This window comes from Loxodonta africana, chromosome 1, assembly GCF_030014295.1.
Source record: "Loxodonta africana isolate mLoxAfr1 chromosome 1, mLoxAfr1.hap2, whole genome shotgun sequence".
NCBI classification, from domain to species: domain Eukaryota; kingdom Metazoa; phylum Chordata; class Mammalia; order Proboscidea; family Elephantidae; genus Loxodonta; species Loxodonta africana.
The window spans coordinates 218806331-218826669 of NC_087342.1; the positions used below are offsets into that span (position 1 = coordinate 218806331).

Below are 20339 nucleotides of genomic sequence, written 5' to 3' on the forward strand. Positions count from 1 at the left end.
TCCTCAGCTCCTTGAGAAGCCTGTCTCAAGATGCATTTGGACAGCCCAGTAGGAGGTGGAGCTACCACTGCCTGGGACACAAATAGAAATGGGAGTGATGTCCCAGCTTGCTGACTGAGAAGTGCCCTCTCCACCTCCCCACACTATTCCTGTCTCCACATCCGAGGTCACCCAGCCCGGCTCCTGTGTTTGCCCTCAGCAAGCTCAAGCACGTCTGTAGCAGACACGCCAATCATTTCTTCCCCCACCTTAGCTGCACCTAGGGGACCTCACCTGGCACCTGCTAACCTGTTTGTGTCTTGTGACTCTGTCCCCCCTCCCTGCCCCAGCCAGAGCTGGTGAGTCCAGGGTGGACCTGACCCCAGAGAACCAGTCTAGAGGACAGGTGGACCAAGCAGCTGCTCTCAAAACTCTGAATTTAGGGGTGTTGGGATGGAATCAGTTCCAGGCAAGCTAAGACCTTTACAGTCTAGAGCACAGAAAAGGTTATGTTGTCTACCCCACAGAGAATTCAAATTAAAATAAAAAGACAAAACCACAAAATAAGGGAAAGAAAGTGCAACAAAGTTCAGATTTTTCCCCATGGTGATTTTTTTCAATGCTCCGATCTGAAGTATTAGTTTCTTTTCAAAAATAAGTTTATGGCGCTCTCTGCACAAGTTTGGTCCACCTGTTGGGCAACTCAGTGCTGAGTCAGATAACGGTGGGCTTGGGGATGTCAGGACAGGTCAGGGACCGTCGGGATAAAGCAGCCCTGTTGGGAAAATGCCAACAAGGAAGAGAGAAAAGGTGAGGGCCAGAGACGACTGTGCGGCTCCGTCTCTGGGACCGGGGTACTTACCTTGTTCCCCACCCTCTTTGCCTAGGCCCCCCGGAGTGGCTTCCTGCTGGTCACCCCCACCACCGCCCTACCCGCGTCAGGACCCCCGCTCGCCGCCGTGTACCTGTCGTTGACGAAGGAGAACATCAGCAGCCTCTGCTCGATGAACCACTTCCACTCGGGGTTCTCGCTCTGCAGGTCTCGGTAGTTGTCGTTGGAGACGATGACGCCGTCCTGCTCGTAGGCCAACTTCACGATGTAGCGGTCGTCGTAGCAGACCACCCGCTTGCCGCTCACCCTGCGGGACGGGGTGTACACCAGCACCGCCTCCCGCTCCAGCTCCTCCAGCACATGGCGCTCTGGGGGCCACAGGGCAGACGGGGCTGCACGCACTGCCTTCCCGGACGGCCACCATCCCAGAGCCACCCGGAACGGCGGAGCACAGCTCCTTCCCCACAGCCCAGAGGTCCTCCCCGAGCCAGGTCCCGCATCCACCACCGCAGGTCAGAGGGGGGCCGGGGAGGGTTTTCTCCCACCATAATGTTCACGTCTTTCACTGTTTTGTGTGGAATTTACCAGGGGCCAGAGGTCTAGGAATCTCTCAGCTTCTGTCCTGCCTATGTCTTGACAAGGAAGCCCTGGGTGCTGCAAATGGTTAAAACGCTTGGCTGCTAGCAGGAAGGTTGGAGGTTCAGTCCACCCAGACGTGTCTGGGAAGAAAGGCCTGGCGATTTACTTTTGAGAAATCAGTCATTACAAACCCTATGGAGCATGGTTCTACTCTGACACACCTTGGGTCACCAAGAGTCCGAACTGATTGATGCCAACTGGTTAGTCATGATAGGAATCCAGAGTATGGTCCCTGACAACCAGGATAACTGCAGAAGGAAAACTGAAGCCCCAGCTCTTGTCCTTTTGATGGTTACCTGCCACAATTCCCCATCAAAGAACTAGGATCCCACCATAGTAGACACAAGAGGCCTTCTCCAGGAGAAAGACATTCATATTTTTACTGGAATCCAGCAATGTGCCATAGGGATTATCGGGAACCTTACATATACCTGGAAAGGTGTCCTGAGGGGAGCCTTGGCTGAGAGCCACTGGTCTGTCTCCCCTCCCTCCCCCATTTCAGGAATTTGCTTGAGGCACATTCAAGACTGGAGTATTTGTAACTGACATCTCTCTCAGACAGAAAAAATGTAATAGGAAGAGCCCAGGATTAAGAATCTAACAGCCCGAATTGGTTTCTATTCACCTGGAGCAACAGAGGAAGAAGGAGAGTCAGGAATAGGAGGAGGATATGGAATGTGTGGATAACTGCCTCCATGAACAACTGCCTCCTTTGCCATGAGACCAGAAGAACTAGATGGTTTTGATCGAAAAATCTATAAGAATCCTCATCAAAAGGGGGAAAAATTAGAGCAGAATTTCAAATTCTCATGGACTACAGACTTTCTGGAGCCAAGGAGGCTGGATGAACCCTGAAACTACTGCCCTGAGATAATCTTTAAAACTTAAAGCTTAAACCAAAAATATCCTCTGAAGTCTTCTTTAAACCAAACAATACCAAAAAACCCAGTGCCATCGAGTCAATTCCAACTCACAGTGACCCCATAGGACAGAGTAGAACTGCCCCATAGAGTTTCCAAGCAGCGCCTGGCGGATTCGAACAGCCGACCTCTTGCTTAGCAGCCATAGCACTTAACCACTACGCCACCAGGGTTTCCAAACTAAAAACAATAGTTTAGCTTAATTAGTAAAGAATGTCTGCCTTGAGCATTGTGCTCTTTTAAGATCTATCTCAAACTGACAACAGCAAGTCGAAAGATTAGATAAGAAACTTGGGGGGGGAGAGTTTTATGTTAATGAGGGAGGAACAACCCAGAAAAGGAAGCTGAGAATGGTTGCACAAGTCGAAGAATGTAATCAATGTCACTGAATTGTACATGTAGAAATTGTCAAATTGGTTTAAGTTCTACTGTGTATATTCTCAACAACAATAAAAAATAAATAAAATAAATTTTGGGGAAAAAAATAATCTAACAGCCTACACTCTGGTCTTAGCCCAAGGTCTTGAGTGTCTTACCTCTCTTTCAACCTTAGGTTTTACATTTATAAAATGAGGATACTAATGCCTTCTTTACTTACTACACATTGAATAAGCTCATGTGTGTGAGAGCTTAATGAAAATTAGTAAGACCCTGAACATATATCAGATGGTACAAATTTCACAAGGTCTTTCTTATCAGGAGCAGAAATGTCACCCTTGGAAGGTCTGCTCTGATTTGCATTTTGCCTTGGAACATATACAAAGAAAATCCCTCTATACATGATAGTTACTCAGAACTTGTAATAGTATTACCATAATTCTTCATAAATTGTTTCTTCTGGCAAATGTTGTCTTTTCCTATATGACATGGATCCCAGGCTTTAAAAATTGCATAATACATAGGTGTTACAAAGAGTAATAAAAAGAATGGCACGTTGGTACCACTCCCTTTGAGAAAGAAGAGAGCATGGCACACACTTGCGAGGTCCCCATTGCCCCTCCCAGTTTGTATTGCTCTCCATTCCCCTGAGGATAACCAGTTTTTAGAACTCTGTGTTTGTAATTCCCTTGTTTTCATTTTTAAAACACATATATGTGAGTTGAATTGGCAAATGTGTTACATATATTTTTACCACAATTAAAAAAAAACCCTTAAAAAGGCAAAAATAAAAAACCCACAAAGGTATGTACCCCCCAAAAGAACCACTTCTAATGTGAAATGAACCTTTAGACTTTACATCAATGGAATCATACTGTACATACACACAACTTGCTTTTTTCGTTTAACATTGCGTTAAGTTCATTGGTATTAGTTTTGCATGCAACTCTACTGGTACAGAAGTGTCAGAGTTTCTCTGAGGCACTGGGGTGGGTATATCTATCTCTAGGAGTGGATAGTGCTAAGTTATAGGGAAGGGCACTTTGTAAAATAATGCCATATTGTTTTCCAAAGAGGTTGTACCCACTTACATACACAACACAGCATATAGGACAACTGAGACAGAATCAACTCTTTGGCAATGGGTTTGGTTTTTTGGGTTTTGCCAACACTTGGAATTTTTAGACTTTTGAATTTTTGCCAAGCTGGTGGGTGTAAATTAGCCTCTTACTGTGGTTTGATTTTGCATTTCTCTGGTTACTGATGGGATTGAGCATCTTTTCACATGCTTATTGGCCATTTATGTTTTCTCTTCTGTGAAAGGCCTATTCATACTTTAGCCTATCTTTCTGTGGGTTCTTTGTCTTTGCCTTACTAATTTGGAAGAGTTCTCTATAGATTCTGGACAGTAATCCTTTGTCAGTAATACATGACCTCTCCCAGTTTGAGACTTGTCTTTACATATTTTTATGGTATCGACTAATGAACAGAAGCTTTTATTTTAATGTAGTCAAATTCAGTCATCTTTTCCCCATAGGCTTGTGGCTTATTTAAAAATTCCTTCTCTACCCCTAAATAATTTCCCTTCTCTTTACCCAAGATATATTTAAATATTGCACAACTGTTGAAAGCCACCATTCTCCATATTAAGACCATAAAAAATTATTTGGGGAAACCAGTTCACAATGGAGAACTGAACACAAATATTTATCCTCCCTCCTTCTTAAAACTCCACTAAAATGACAGCAAAGAAGTTCGAAAAGGGGAGAGAAACCTATAATCACATTAAAAATAGGCTTGGGGATAGCAGCAAACCCAGGATTTTGACAAATTTTAGGAAGACAGAAAGCAGGTGGGATCATATTGATAGATAACTCGGTGCAGAGGGAGCCACAGCCCAGAATGTGTGTAAAAGGCTGACGTGAGGTGGAAGCCATTTTTCCTGAAAAGTCCCAGAAGCCTGCGGAGAGGGAAAGGGGAGTCAGGCAGAATCAGGATGACTAATAGAAGGACCGCCTATGGAGCAGCTGTGTCCAGGAGTCTGGAACACCACTCTTTTCCTACCCGTGGGCTAAAACCACCACAAAGAACAGGAAGATATATCTAGGAAGGGGGAAGGCTCCTAGTATGGCTACTGACTGCCTAGAGTAAAACTATCATCATGTTGGCCTTAGACTATGTTGGGCAGAGGTGCCCAGCTACCTACCTATTCCAAGCTGGGGTGTGCTAACGTGAACTCTGCCAGTCACCACAAATGGTCAGCCCTGCCATTCAGGGAAAGATCCACATACTAGGAGGAAAAGCCCATGCAGTGATATATATATTTAACCAATCTGATTCTTTATTCACAAATAAAAACTGACAACCAAGATCATCAGACTTTTGAGACGAAGACCCAACAGCACACAAAAAAAAGAGGGAACTAAGATGAACAAAGAGAAATGACCTCAGAAAAAATATATGTGATTCATGGAACTTAAGAGAACTTTTTTTTTTTAAGTCTATATTGTTGTTGTTAGCTGCCATGGAATTGGCTCCCAACTCAAGGGGACCCTATGCACAACAGGACTGGAATGTTGTGGTTCATAGGGTTTTCACTGGCTGATTTTTGGAAGCAGATTGCCAGGCCTTTCCTCCTAGTCTGTCTTAGTTTGGAAGCTCCACTGAAACATGTTCAGCATCACAGCAACACGCAAACGCCCACTGACAGATGAGTGGGGCTGCACTTGAGATGCATTGATCAGGAATTGAACCCGAGTCTCCTGAACGGAAGGTGAGAATTCTACCACTGAACCACCACCGCCCTCTCAAATGTATATTGGTAGAGAAATACTCAAGAAGATACTGCATCCATAAAACAAGAACAGCGTTTTATTTTAAAAAGAAAGAAACAGACAGAGAAGACAAAGCAATTGGTAGCCACTGACAAAATAAAAACAAAACAAAAGAAAGCAAACAAATCTTTGGTAAGAGGCCAGAAGAAAATCTCGCAGAATCACAAAGAGGCCAACCCCACCATCTTTGATGTGCTGAAACAATACCAACAACAGCTTAGCACCTGACTTCTCATACAGAAAGCAAAAAAACAAACAAAATACTCTTTAAACCAGAGCTTTGTATTATGTGTGCTTAAAATATTCTGATACAAGAATTAAAAATAAAGAATTCAGTGGGTCTCAGTTCTTTCTTCTTTTTTCTCTTTTTTTAAATGAAGGGATTGGACTTGGTATTCATTAAATAAACATTACCTGACTGAATGTATTAGGGGTGAACTTATTAGGGGTGGGATGCAGATCCAATCTTTCCGTGGAGTGTTAAAAGTCATGAGACATGATTATTTTTAAGCTTGATTGTTGACACTAGAAGGTGGAGTAATTTGTTCATTCATCTATTCAACAACTATTTATTGAACACCTACACTATGCCAGGTACTATGCTGGGTGCTAGAGCTTAGAGTGAACATCCATAGTCAGTGCATTCATGGAGCTTAGAGTCCAGCAAGGAAAGAAGACACCATTAAACAAATAATCAAACAGATACTTGGCTGCAGTTGTGAGGAGTACTACCGAGGAAAGGTGGATAACCACTTGAGCATATCTCTGCTCCAGCATACCTCTAATAGGGGTATCAGATCTTGATGGTTCTTTCCTCCAGGATGGGACAAAAACCTTGATGGAGGTGTGTCCTCTGTCCCTGAACCAGTCCACAGCCAGCTGGATTCCCCGGCAAGAGAAGGCTTCTTTATTTCCATGGCTACAAGGGAAAAATAAAGAAATCTGTAGAGGCATAGAAAGGATTCCTAAACAGTGATCCCCTGGGAATATTCTGGATCACAGTCATATAATCAAGAGGGAGCCAGGTAAATCTGGATTTTAAAAATAGTTCATTCTTTGCACATAATATATCCCTTTAACTAGAAGACTGTAGCTTGTGATAAATATGTAGAGGGGTCTCGAGTTCCAAGGAGAGTGAATTCCAAGGATTAGTACACATGATCCTCTCATTAACTGAAGCTAATAAGGATCAACATAAAATGGAAAAGAGTAGCTGTCACCCTAAGAGATGAGTAGAAATGTGTTATTGGGTTTCCCAAGTCCAAGCAAGGAGGCCAATGTGTCTCACAAGTTCCATCAAAGACATCAGTGGAGTCAGTGAGAGGAGAGTAGTGCAAAAGGAATTTTAAGACCAGGCAGGGCCTTGTGGGCCTTATTAAACATTTTTCTCTCTCTCTGAAAAGACGTGAGAAGTCATGGGAGGATTTTAAGATTGGGGATAAGTGTGATGTGATGTACCAGGTTTATGCTTCCAATAGCTCACTGTGGCAGCAGAGAGGAGAATAAATTGGAAGGGAGCAGTTGTGGGTGTGGGGTGCCAGTTAAGAAGCAAGAAATGTAGTGGTCAAAACAATAAATGTAGTAGTCAAAGCAATAAATGACAGAGACTTGCTGGTGGTAGATGATAAAGTAGGTGAAGTTGAGGGATATTTATAAGGTAAAATCTCCAGAACTTGGTGATTGATTGGATATGGGGGTGATGGAGAAGAAGCCATTGTGGATGCTTCCAGATCTCTGGCTTATATAGTTGGATGGTGGGCCATTCACTGAGACAGGGGATAGGCTTTAAAGCAAAAGATCACAAGTTTGGTTTTGGACACATAATGAGTTGGAGGAGCCTCTGTGACCTCTAAGTGGAAATGTTCAAAAACCAGCAAGGGTTCAGAGGAGAGGTCTTGGCAATAAAATCTGTGAGTCATCTGTGTTTAAGCCACAATTAAAGCCACAGTGTAGATAGAATTGACTGATTGCCTGGGGACAGAGTAAGTTGCCTAGGGCTGGACTTTGGGGAGCTCTAAAATTTAGTAGTTGGTTTCAGATAGAGTAAGACAATCATATGAGACAGAAAAGGATCTTTGAGAGAAGTAGAAAGAAAACCAGAAGACTGCTGCATCATGGAAGCCAAGGGAAGGAGGTAGTTGAATGCTGCTGAGAATGGCTGATGAAGTCTGAAAACATCCCTCAGATCTAGTCAGTGGGGGTCAGTGGGACTGTGCTGGAGAGGGACACAGGTGGGTAGATCTGAGATACTGAGAAGGTAAAGCAATTAGATTTAGCCATGGATGGGACACAGTCTGGCCTCAAGAGTAAACAATTCTCCCCACTGCTCCTGTCCAGCTGCCTGTCTTCCCTTCAGCCTTTTATCCTTCCTCCACTCCCACCAAAGGGCCTTTGCACCAGCTTCTTCCCCTCTGAGTCCAGTTAGCTCCTTTTCTTCCTTCAGGTTTCAGCCTTATCTTCACTTCCTCACTAAAGCATCCAGGGCCTCCTAGACAGAGGTCCCCTATTACAAGCTCGAAAGGATACTGATTGGTAGGATGATTTGAATTGGGTCACACTCCCCTCCTCCCGCCCCTGCCTAATGATAACGAGTTCCCTTGGCTCACCATTGAATTCCCAGTGCCTAGCACCAAAAAAACAAACAAACAAAACCATTGCTGTCTAATCAATTCCAACTCAGCAACCCTATAGGACAGAGTAGAACCACCTCTAGGGTTTCCAAGGAATAGCCGGTGGATTCAAACTGCCAGTCTTTTGGTTAGCAGCCGACCTTTCAACCACTGCTCCACCAGGGCTCCAGTGCTTAGCACAGTGCCTAAGGGCTCAATGAACATTGAGCAAATCTGTTGCAAAAGACCTCTTTAAAATGTTAAAAAGCAAAGATGTCACCTTGAAGACTAAGGTGTGCCTGATCCAAGCCATGGTGTTTTCAATCACCTCATATGCACGCAAAAGCTGGACAATGAATAAGGAATACCAAAGAAGAACTGATGCCTTTGAATTATGGTGTTGCTGAAGAATATTGAATATAACATAGACTGCCAAAAGAACGAACAAATCTGTCTTGGAAGAAATACAGCCAGAATGCACCTTAGAAGCGAGGATGGTGAGACTACATCTCACATACTTCGGACATGTTATTAGGAGCAATCAGTCCCTGGAGAAGGGCATCATGCTTGGTAAAGTAGAGGGTCAGCAAAAAAGAGGAAGACTCTGAAGGAGATGGACTGATACAGTGGTTGCAACAATGGACTCAAGCTTAACAATTTTAAGGATGGCACAAGACCAGCCAATGTTTCATTCTGTTGTACATAGGGTCGCTATGAGTTGAAACTGACTCGATGGCACCTAACAACAACACCAATGAACATTTGTTGAATAATGAATGGCTGAGAAGAAACCCGCCTTGTAAGCACCTGGAAGAGCAGCAGCCCAGGCAAAGGCCCTGACACAGGAGAGACTTGGCATGTTCTAGGGATCAAAAAGAGGACAGTGTGACTGGAATTTATCAAGTGGGCAAAGGGGAGAGTTATACAATGTGAGGCAGCAGAGGGAGGAAGGGATCCCTTTTTACACAGCCATGGGTCACAGCTATGGATTGAACTGTGTTGCCCCAAAATATGTGTTAATTCCCGGCCCTTGTACCTGTGGATGTGATCCTATTTGGAAATAGGGGCTTTCTTTTGATATTTTAATGAGGTCATACCAGTGTAGGGTGGATCCTAAACCTAATCACTTCTGAGTTATAAAAAGACCAGACTAGACACAGAGACACACAAACAGGGGAAGGCAGATGCCATCTGAGGATTGTCTACAAACAAAAGAATGCCAAGGAACTCCAAGGGACTCCTGGGAACTCCCAGGGCTCCCGACAAGGAAGGTCCTCCCCCTAGAGCCACACCCTGAATTCGGACTTCTAGCCTCCTGAACAGTGAGAAAATTAATTTCTGTTCTTTAAAGCCACCTATTTGTGGCATTTTGTGTTACAGCAGTACTAGAAAACAAGACCATTACCATCACACTCCTAGCCTCTCCCAAGAAACCTGGCCTGAAGCCAGTGGCCCATATCTAGATGAGTGTCATGCTTTAAAACTGTATTTCTTCCATGCTTACAGACTGGAACATTTAACATTGTGAAAATGTCAATAACACCCAAAATAATCTATAGATATAATGCAATCCTGATCCAAATCCCAACAATTCGTTACTGAAATGCAAAAACTTTATATGGAAGGGAGAGAGGCCCCAAATAGTCAAAACAAAACAATATTGGAGAAGAATAAAGTAGGAGGCCTCATACTTCCCAATCTCAAAACATACTGTACAGACTGGTACAATTACAGACACTTAGACCAATGGAATAGAACCAAGAACCCAGAAATAAACCCATCCATCTATGGAAGATGATTTTCTATAAGGGGTCAAAGTCCATTCAACGGGAAGGAAACAGTCTCTTTAATAAATGGTGCTGGCAAAACTGTATATCCATTTGCAGAAGAATGAACAGGATCCATACCTCATACCATACACAAAAACTAACTCAAAATGGATCAAAGACCTAAATGTGAAAGCTAAAACGATAAAGTTCCTGAATGATAACATAGGAGCAGAAGTAGGGGACATAATTTTTTGTAGAAGTAGACTACTAAACACAACTACAAATACATGAACAACAGAAGACAAATCATATAACTGGGACCTCCTAAAAATTAAATACTTATGCTCATTAAAAGAGTAAAAAGAGGACCTACAGACTAGGAAAAAATCTTTGAGAATGACATATCTGATAAGGGTTTAATCTCCAAAATATATAGAAAACTTCAACAACTCAACAATAAAAAGACAAATAATCCAATTAAAAAATGGGCAAAGGACATGAACGGACACATTACCAAAAAGGTCATTCAGGAGGTTAACAAACAATGATGCTCAAGATCATTAGCTATTAGAGAGATGCAAATCAAAACTACAATGAGATATCATCTCACCCCTGCAAAAATGGCACTGATCAAAAAAAAAAAAATGCTGGCAAGGCTGCTGGGAGATTGGAACTCCTATGTACTGCTGGAAAATGGTATGGCACTTCCTCAAAAAGGTACTACTAGAAATACCTTACAATCCAGCAATCCCACTCCTAGGTCTATATCCTAGAGATCTAATAGCAGTGACACCAATAGACATATGCACACCTATGTTCATTGCAGCATTATTCACAATAGCAAAAGAATGGAAACAACTGAAGTGCCCATCAACAAATGAATGGATAATCAAACAGTGGTACATACATACAACGGGATACTATAAAAAATAATGATGAGTTCTCAAAACATATTATAACGTACAAATCTGGAGGACATTATGCTGAGTGAAAGAAATCAATCATAAAAGGACAAATATTGCATGGTCTCACTTTTATAAAAAGACAAGAATAAGTATACACACAGAAAGCAACACTCTTTGATGGTTACCAGGGATGAGAGGGTGAGGGAGGGGGAATGACTTTCCAGATAGTAGCCACTTGTTATTTTTGGTGATGGGAAAGGCAATACTCAATATGGGTTAAGTATGCACAACTTGACCAAAATAAATGATGACACTAAGAAGTACACAAGAATAAGGGACAATTTTGGTAAGTGCTATAACATACAATTTTGCAACAACAGTAATAACAACCAAAAAATCTGTGTGATTACATAGGTGAATATGTACGCATAAAAAAATTTTTTTTTTTTTTATGTGTATAGGAACGCACATGTGAGTATATGGGTGTGGATGTATAGGTACATGCATATATATTCATACATATAATAAGGCACACGGGGGCACAGTTGCAGATACTTCCTAGACATAACCAAACACCTTATGGGTTTGTTTTACTGTGTTTGAAGGCTTGGGACCATACTTTTGGAGGACAGCTCAGTCAATTGCCATAGCATAGTTCATAAAGACATTGTTCTACATTCTAGCACCTGGGGTCTTAAAAGCTCACAAAAGGCCGTCTAAGAGACAACTATTGGTCTATACTCATCTGAAGCAAAAGAGAAAGAAGGAAACAAAAGGCTCAAAGAAGAACTAGTCTACAGGACTACCAGCTCTCATGAACCACAGCCTAATTTAGCCTAACACCAGAAAAACTAGATGGTGCCCGGCTGCTACTAACAACCATTCTAACCAGGGACATAATAGATGGTCCCAGATACAATGGGAGAAAAATGTAGAACAAACCTCAAACTCCTTAAAAAAAAAAAAAGACTAGATTTCCTGAACTGGTAGAGACTAAAGATCTCCCAAGACTTTTGCCCTGAGATACTCTTTAAACTTGGAACTGAAGCCACTCTCAGAGGTAAACTTTCAGCCAAATAATAGATGGGCTCATAAAATAAACCATATCACTCACCCATGAGTACTGTGCTCCCTTAGATAATCATCTATATGACACCAAACGGTCAATATTTACTCTAAAGCCCAGAGATGGGAAAGTAAGGGGGGGACAGGGAAACTAGATTAATGGGAACAGAACCACCAGAATGGAAAAAATAAAAATGCTAACACATTGTGAAAAATGTAACCAATGTCACTGTACAATATGTTCAGAAATTGTTCAATGGGAACTTAATTTGCTCTATAAACTTTCACCAAAAATACAATAAAATAGTTTTAAAAAATGATATTTCTGTACTTATCTTGTGCGTGACCTTTCCTGGTTTTCTCCCAGAGGCATCTAGTATTAGGAATAGTTACAGGGGGTCTTTAGAAATGCTAATCAAGTCAGGCTTTGTGAAGGTAGAGGTTGTTGTTAGGTGTCATTGAGTCGGTTCTTGACTCACAGGACCCTATGCACAACAGAACAAAACACTGCCCTGTCTTGTGCCATCCTCACAATCATTGTTATGCTTGAGCCCATTGTTGCAGCCTCTGTGTCAATCCATCTTATTGAGGGTCTTCCTCTTTTTCTCTGACCCTCTACTTTACCATGCATGATGTCCTTGTCCAGGGACTCGTCTCTCCTGATAACATGTCCAAAGTATGTGAGATGAAGTCCTGCTATCCTTGCTTCTAAGGAGCATTCTGACTGTACTTTTTCTAAGACAGCTTTGTTCTTCTTCTGGCAGTTCATGGTTTAAGTGAATTTTCTAAATTCCCTTAGCTCCAGTAACATATGATGAGCATCGTCTAGCTGCCTAGATCTGAAGTTCCTTCCAGAAAATATCACTTTCGTCACTGAGGCTGAGCTATGAGGCTTTTGCAAACAGTTAAGAAGGTATCAGTGAGAATGTCTGTATTAAAAGGGAAGAGGAAGTGAAAGCTAGTCCCCTCCACTCCAGTGGAAGTTGGGGGGAAAAAAAAAAGATGGAGGGAGAATGAGAAGGTCAATCACCAGGGCCCTTCCCCCTCCCTATCCCTCACCCCCCACCCTATTACAGCTGAGCGAAAAGAGGAGGAGGAGTCATACAAGCATCAAGACAGGCGCAAAAAGGAGGCTGAAGGCTCATTCCTCAACAGAGCCTGGGCAGCTTGCAAGCCCCTCAGAGAAATCCTAGTTTCAGCATCTAACAGGGCTTTGGAACTACAGGGTTACCTTGGAGAAAAGTGCCAGATAAATAGCCCCAAAACAACACCCTTGGACTCTTTCCATGCCCTGAGGGCTGATGGATTGTTCCTGAGGACTGATGGATTGTCCAAGGCTGGGGTACAGAAAAATAGGACCCCATAAGGAGGCACTTGAAGCCAGCGTGTCTCCTGAAAAGGCCAAATGGGACCAAGGATGCCTCTGTGTTCTCTATCCTAGAGGGAGGGCAGCAGAGCCCAGTGTGGGTCCAAGACCCTGTAAACGGAAAGTTTCAAGACGGAGGCACTCATGCCGGGAAGTAAGAATGGTGGGGTAACATGCATTCCCAGGAAGCAAAAGGTCATGATGTAAACCATTTGTTCATGGAAAGAAATGTGTCAGGATGTAAATAGTTTGTTTCTGGGAAGAAAATGTTTATGGCTGCAATCTTGTTTAACAGAACTGGCTGGCACTGCTCATGTAGGGAGTATCTCACTCCCTCCTAGCCAAATGGCTGGCCTTCACATTTCAAAGGACTCCAAAGCTGAAGCTGATCTTATCTATAATCAATCATTAACCCCCTACCTTTCCTTTTTTCTCTATTAATAAAAACCTCTGACTCCACACAAAAGGAGGAATGCTTTCTAATTTTACTTGGCGCTGCCCAGCTCCAGCTGTATTATTCCACAATAAAACTCCTTTTCCTTCACTCCTAACAGAGGATGAGATTTTCTTTGACAGCCCTCTCTCCAGCTCCCACCTGGTCTCAAAGCCCCAGATGCTGGTTGGTAGAAGATCCAGGGGAGGGAGAGAAAACACAGACTGAGTCATGGAAAACACCAAGATACTGTAAATCAGCAAGTATAAGGCATGCCCCCCTCACCCCACCACCCCCCCAGTCCAGAAAGGTGGGGAGCAGATTTCACCCACCACGGAAAATAAGGTCCGTCTTCTTCACACATCTGAGCAGTAACGCGAACCACTTACGACACCCTGCCCCCAAACACAAGGACTTCTTTACTGCAGCAAATTCTACCCTCAGCTAATTCTCGAGTGAAAACATTGCTACCTCAACTCTTCTAAACATTTTTTTCTTGATTGCTCCCTTTCCTGGGACTCTTTATACATCTGTTTTGAGCCTTTCAAAAGCCACCTTTCTATCGAGACACCTTTGTGGGGCCGATTGGTGACATCGTAGGAGTGAAACTGAACGCTACCCCTGTGGTGGGGTGGGGTACAAAGGGGCTGTGGATTCTGCTGAGGGTTTGAAAACAGACGACCAGAGTGACCCTGGCCTGGCCCTGGGGAGGGGAGAGGTTCGCAATTCTGGAGTTCAGGAAGAGAAGAGCTGAGGAATGGTGTCACCATCAGCCTCAGGCAGCAAAAGCCAGCCCCAATGCCTCTAACAAAAAAAAAACTAACAGAAGACATAAAATGGCAGATTCTCAGCCAAGAGTCTACAGATGGCAGACACAGACCCACTAAGACTGGGGGGGAAGATGAGACAAGAGCACATCCGCCCACAGCACATCTTTGCCGCCCACACTTCCCCTCTCTCCCTAAGAAGTCCCCTCCCGTCCAGCTTTGATTCTAGGCACAGAGAGGCCAGGGACTGATTCCCAGAACTCCTAAATTGGTCTCTCTGGAATGGAGGATTTTTCATGCAGACCTACTGTTTTGCAGGACTTGATTCTCACACACCCCACCCCAAGCTCTCCTCTTTTGAGAGGTGAAGATGATGTTTTCCAATCCTTTTCACATTTTAACACTGAAGCCCCATCTTGGCAGCCCTATTTCTGACTAAAGAAAGCCCTGAGCAATGAAAGGAGTGAGGCCACAGCAGGGGCCACCTCCTCACCAAGCAAGAGTCCACCTGAAGGAGCCGCAAAGCTTCCAGTCAGGCAAAAAGCATCTGTGGTCACCCCAGGCACTCCCTTACCAGCATGCAACAGGAAAACAGATGAGCCAAAGGCAACCATTCACTTGTGTATCCCTTCATTCTTTCAACATCTATTTATGAGCTCCTACTAAAAATCTACTATGTCCTATAGGGTCTCTATGAGTCAGAATTGACTCAACGGCAGTGGGTTTTGTTTTTGTTTTTTTTTACTAAAAATCAGAGGAGCCCTGGTGGCGAAGTGGTTAAGTGCTCTGCTGCTAATCAAAAGGTTGGAGGTTCGAACCCACCAGCCACTCTGCAGGAGAAAGATATGGCAACTGCTTCCATAAAGATTTATGGCCTTGGAAATCCTATGGGGCAGTTCTATTCTGTCCTATAGGGTCACTATGAGTCAGAAATCAACTCGACAGCAAAGGGTTTGGTTTCATTTTTTGGACTAAAAACCAGACTCTGTGCTCCATGCTGACACCCCTGGGTGGTGCAAACGGTTAATGTTCTTGTCTGTTAAACGAAAGGACAGAGGTTTGAGTCCTCCCAGAAGTGCCTTGGAAGAAAGGCCTGGTGATGTACTTCTGTCAGATCAGCCACTGCAAACCCTATGGAGTGCAGTTCTACTCTGACGCACGGGGTCGACTGTGCTGGAATCGGCTCGAAGGCAACTGGTTTGGTGCTCAGTGCGAAGAAAACACGACCCCTGCTTCTTGGGGCTCATATTTAACACCTGTGGAGAACACCGGTGTGCCAGGCCACTTTACACAGTTTCTCCTCATTTAATCATCACAACAAGCCCTTGACGAAGCTACCTTCACCACCACCCCCCCCACATTTGACCCTTGGGGAAACTAAGGCACAGAAGTATGCCCAGCTCACTGATCCAGTAGGGATCTCAGTGCTTAATCTGTTGGGCTGCACACTCTTCCTTTCCAGCCTCCCAAAGATCATTTCTTCCTCTCCCTCCCCAGGCTCTACCCCTGGGATCCAGATGGCAGCAACTTTGGAGCAAGACATTACCTGCCATAAAAATGCTCATGCTTACAGAGGGACCCTTGGCTGCTTATTAAGAGAATTGTCTGGAACCACCAGAAGCTAGGAAGAGGCAAGCAAGGATCTTTCCTAGTTTATCAGACAGCAAGCTGATAACTAGGTCATGTGGGAAAAGGAAGCAGGAGTGGTCCATTTTGAATAAAGGGGAGGGTGGAAAGGGGAAGTGGGTTGGCGTCTGAGGCAAATTTTGCTTACACGACAGTTGTGCCCAAGGCAGCTACAGTTAGAGTACTAGCCATGTACACTGACCAGACAGTCTAATTGAAACACTACCGTATCCCTAACTACTGCCAAGTAAGTCCCTGTAGAAGTTAGGGGCTCACCCAATAATCCCATGGACAGGGACGTTGTGGTTGTGGAATAGAGGAAAGGACAAGAAGCGTAATATTTCCTTATGGCATGAGATGTCAGTGGACATCACTATTTCTGCTTTGTTTCTTATTTGGGGTTAAACTGAAAATACTCTGAACCTGGAGTTGATAGCCCTTCTCAACAAGAGAACGCTCCCTAGCTCAAGTCTAGGGTTGAATTGTGGCTCCCCAAAAAGATATACTGAATTCTATTTTTGGAGGTAATACCAGTAGCTGTGAATGTGATCTTGTTTGGAAATAGTGTCTTTGAAGATGCTATCAGTTGACATGAGATCATACTGGAGTAGGGTGGGCCCTAATCCACTATGACTGGTGTCTTTGTAGCAGAGAAGAGGCACAAGAGCACAGAGACATGGGGGTAAGACGGCCGTGTGAAGACAGAGGCAGAGATTGGAGTGATCCGTTTATAAGCCAAGAAACACCAAGGGTCGCCAGGAACCACCAGAAGCTAGGAAGAGGCAAACAAGGATCCTTTCTTAGAGCCTTCACAGAAAGCACGGCCCTGTTGACACGCTAATTTCAGACTTTCAGTCTCCAGAACTGTGATACAATAAAAATTTGTGGAAATACAACAGTTAGCACATGAGAATTAATGCTCTTCCCAAACAACACAATGTAGCTTTTAAAGTGCTTTCATGCATGCATTTAACATGCATTTTACAGGCAGTTAAAAATTATTTGTGGTACTTTGTTACAGCAGTTCTAGGAAACTAATGCAGAGCTTAAGACCAAAGCTGGTCAGAACTGATTCCAGGGCTCAGAAGCACGTCTGACCCCCAGTCCAGTTCTAAACCTCCCACAACTGTCTTTGCTGTTCACAGGTAACCCACTGAGAGGGTCATGACGAAAACCTCCGATTTCCAACCTGAGCTCTCTCTTCATTGAAAAGTTCTTATTCCAGAATAAGCCAGATTCAGCTGGATTTTCTAAGAGTTTAAAAATATAAACAACAATAGCCAAAACAAACAAAAAAAAAACACTGTACACCGCCAAAATGAGGACACAGTCAGATGAAGCCCTTGCCTGGGGCAGTAAGAGGATGTGAAATTATCAGGTGGTTTTCCCCAAGCTTAAGAATTTCAAATCAGGCCTTTTCTAAATTTGCCTACAGAATGTAAACCCTAAGCCCTTCAGAGTTTGCCTGCCCCAGGCAAGGAAATGCTTGCAACAGTGGGTCTGTGAGAATTAAAGTTCTTCCCAAACTCCCTGATGCAGCTTTTAACATACTTTCAGTGAAAGCCTTAGTCTTTTTTTAAACTTGCTGGGCATTTTTCTAAAGGCCAAGTGTATAGGGACTCAGGGATTCAGCTGAGTGACCCAAGCCCATACGCACACACACACACACACACACACACACACACCTTGACGGTTTGGAGACTATGCTTGGAAATCAGTCTTTCTGTTGCCAGTGAAACAGATTCGCTGTATGAGCTTCCTGGGCGGCTGTAACAAAGTACCAGTGGGTGGCTTCTCAGAACAGAACTTTATTGTCCCAAGGTTCTGGAGGCTAGAAGTGTGAAATTAGGGTGTTGGCTGTGTGTATGCCTCCTGAGGGCTCTGAGGGAGCACCTGTTCCATGCCTGTCTCCTAGATGCTGGTGGTTCCTGGCAACCCTTGGCGTTCCTTGGCTTGTAGATGCAGCACTCCAAATCTCTGCCTCTGTCTTCACACGGCCATCTTCCCTCTGTGTGTCTCTCTGTGTCTCTTCTCCTCTTTTATAAGGACACCAGTCATAGTAGATTAGGGCCCACCCTGCTCTGATATGATGTGTTAACTGATCACATCTTCAAAGACCTTAAGTCCAAACAAGGTCGTGTGCACAGGTACCAGGGGTTAGGACTTCAATATATCTCTTAGAGGAGACACAGTAAGAGCCACCATGCAATGCACATGTGACAGCTGAGCTCAGAGCCCCAGCAGAGGGGCGTCCCGGGCACTGAGGCCTGCAGGCAGCACTGGGCCTGGGGAAGGGATGGGGCACTAGTACATCCTGCCTACAATGGGAAGGTCTAGTGCTCAGCCATTGGAAAGGGCTGTGGTCAGCACAGGCAGGCTCTGCCCAAAGGCGGAGGCCTATGGGCTCAGAGTCTTTACTCTGTGATCCTTTCCAGGGCTGAACAGGGGAAGAGCCAAAGATACGAGGACTGCAGGATGTGATGTGGGGCATTCAAAAGAGCACTGAATCTGGAGCCTGGTGACTTACCATAACCTTGGACCAAGTACGTACTCTCTCTGAATCTCTGGGCAAGAAGAGACATTCCTTTACAAGGAAAAACAAATTTATTTCTTTTGCTGTTATTTTGGGAGAAGCCCTGGTAGTGCAGGGTTAAAGTGCTCGGCTGTTAATTGAAAGGTTGGCACTTCGAACCCACCAGCCGTTCTGTGGAAGAAAGATGTGACAGTCTGCTTCCAGAAAAATTTACAGCCTTGGAAAACCTATGGGACAGCTCTATTCTGTCCTATAGTGTTGCTATGAGTCAGAATCATCTTGCCGACAGTGGGTTTGGGGTTGTTGTTGTTGTGTGTCATTGAGTCAATTCTGACTCACAGTGACCCTACGTGACAGAGTAGAATTGCCCTATAGGGTTTTCTAGGCTGTGATCTTTATGGAAGCAGATGCCCAGGTCTTTCTCCCACGGAGTTGCTGGTAGGTTTGAACCACCGATCTTTCAGTTAGTAGCCGAGCATTTAACCATTGCACCACCAGGGCTCTTTTAATTTCTTTTAAGCATGCATAAGATAACCACCTTAAACTCTAGAACGTCAGAGATAAAAAAAAAAAAAAAAAAAGGGCATTTAAGATTATTTACTCCAGCTCCTTACTTGTATAAACGTGGCTCAAAAAAGGCCAAGTGACTGGCCGAGGTCACACGGCCGGCAGGCTGCAAAGCTAATGCTGCAGTCCATTATGGCAGCCACTCGCCACATGTGGCTCTTTGCATTTACATTCAAACTCATCAAAATTAAATAACATTTTAAGAATTCTGTTCCTTAGTCACACTAGCCACATTTCAAGTGCTCAATAGCCACAAGTGGCGAGTGGCCTGGTGGACCACACAAGCACAGAGATGCTCATCAGCTCACAGAGCTCTAGTGGGCAGCCCTGACCTAGGGATCAGAACTCAGATCTTCAGGCTTTAAGCCCTGAGCTCTGCCCTCTGCTTCCGACCACCTTGGCGTTCTATGTGGGATACAGCAAGAGATTCCACAAAACTGGCTTCCCAGATCCCTGTCTCAGCATCTGATTTTTCTCATTCAAGCTAACCCACCTCTTAGGAAGTGATAATTGAAGCCATTGGTCCTGCTTATGAGATCCAAATGTACTCCTCTGGTTGTTACAATGAGGAGATAAAGTTTTTTTAGGTTCTCCCTGTTTAAGTGGCTTGAGGACAGAATGTGTTCGATAAAACAGGCCAACTCCTGTGTGCTCTGAACAAATATTTCCCATTTCTTCTACAAAGTGACCCCAGAGAGCAGTCAGCCCAGGTCTCCTGAGTTCACCTCTACAGACTGTACTGGGCTGGATATTCTGAAGCACTGGGGAGCACAGCGCACGAAACGTCTACATACAGCAGCGTGGTCGGGAGCACAACAATAGAGGCCAAGGGTCTGACTTGGACAAGCTGCTGACCTTGGCCAAGCCCCTCAAGCCCCTCCTGACCTTCTTCCCCTCTCAACTAAGGGGCTCAGATGCAAAGCACCGATGATCCATTCCAGTGTTCTCTGGGCTAACTGAAGGACACGTGGTTCAGTGCCTTCTAAAAAGTAAAGGAGGAAGAAGTTCTTGGCCTTAAAGCATGACATTATCTGTACTTTCTCATTCTGCATCAGTGGTTCTTAACATTTTGGGGATCAGAGACCCTTGAAGTATCTAATGGAAGCTATGGATCTTT

At 44.2% G+C, this 20339-nt stretch overlaps 1 protein-coding gene across 8 annotated transcripts in view; it reads right to left on the bottom strand.

Annotated features, from left to right (window-relative positions):
- Positions 1 to 20339, bottom strand: part of ZC3H12D (zinc finger CCCH-type containing 12D) — a 52689-nt gene that overhangs the window by 5915 nt on the left and 26435 nt on the right. For all 8 annotated transcript variants that reach the window (XM_003403971.3, XM_023549648.2, XM_023549607.2 and 5 more), the window contains 2 exons: positions 6362 to 6501; positions 945 to 1179 (listed from right to left, as the gene is read on the bottom strand). In XM_003403971.3, coding sequence (XP_003404019.2) covers positions 945 to 1179; positions 6362 to 6501 — 375 coding nt within the window. The remainder of the gene's footprint in view (positions 1 to 944; positions 1180 to 6361; positions 6502 to 20339) is intronic.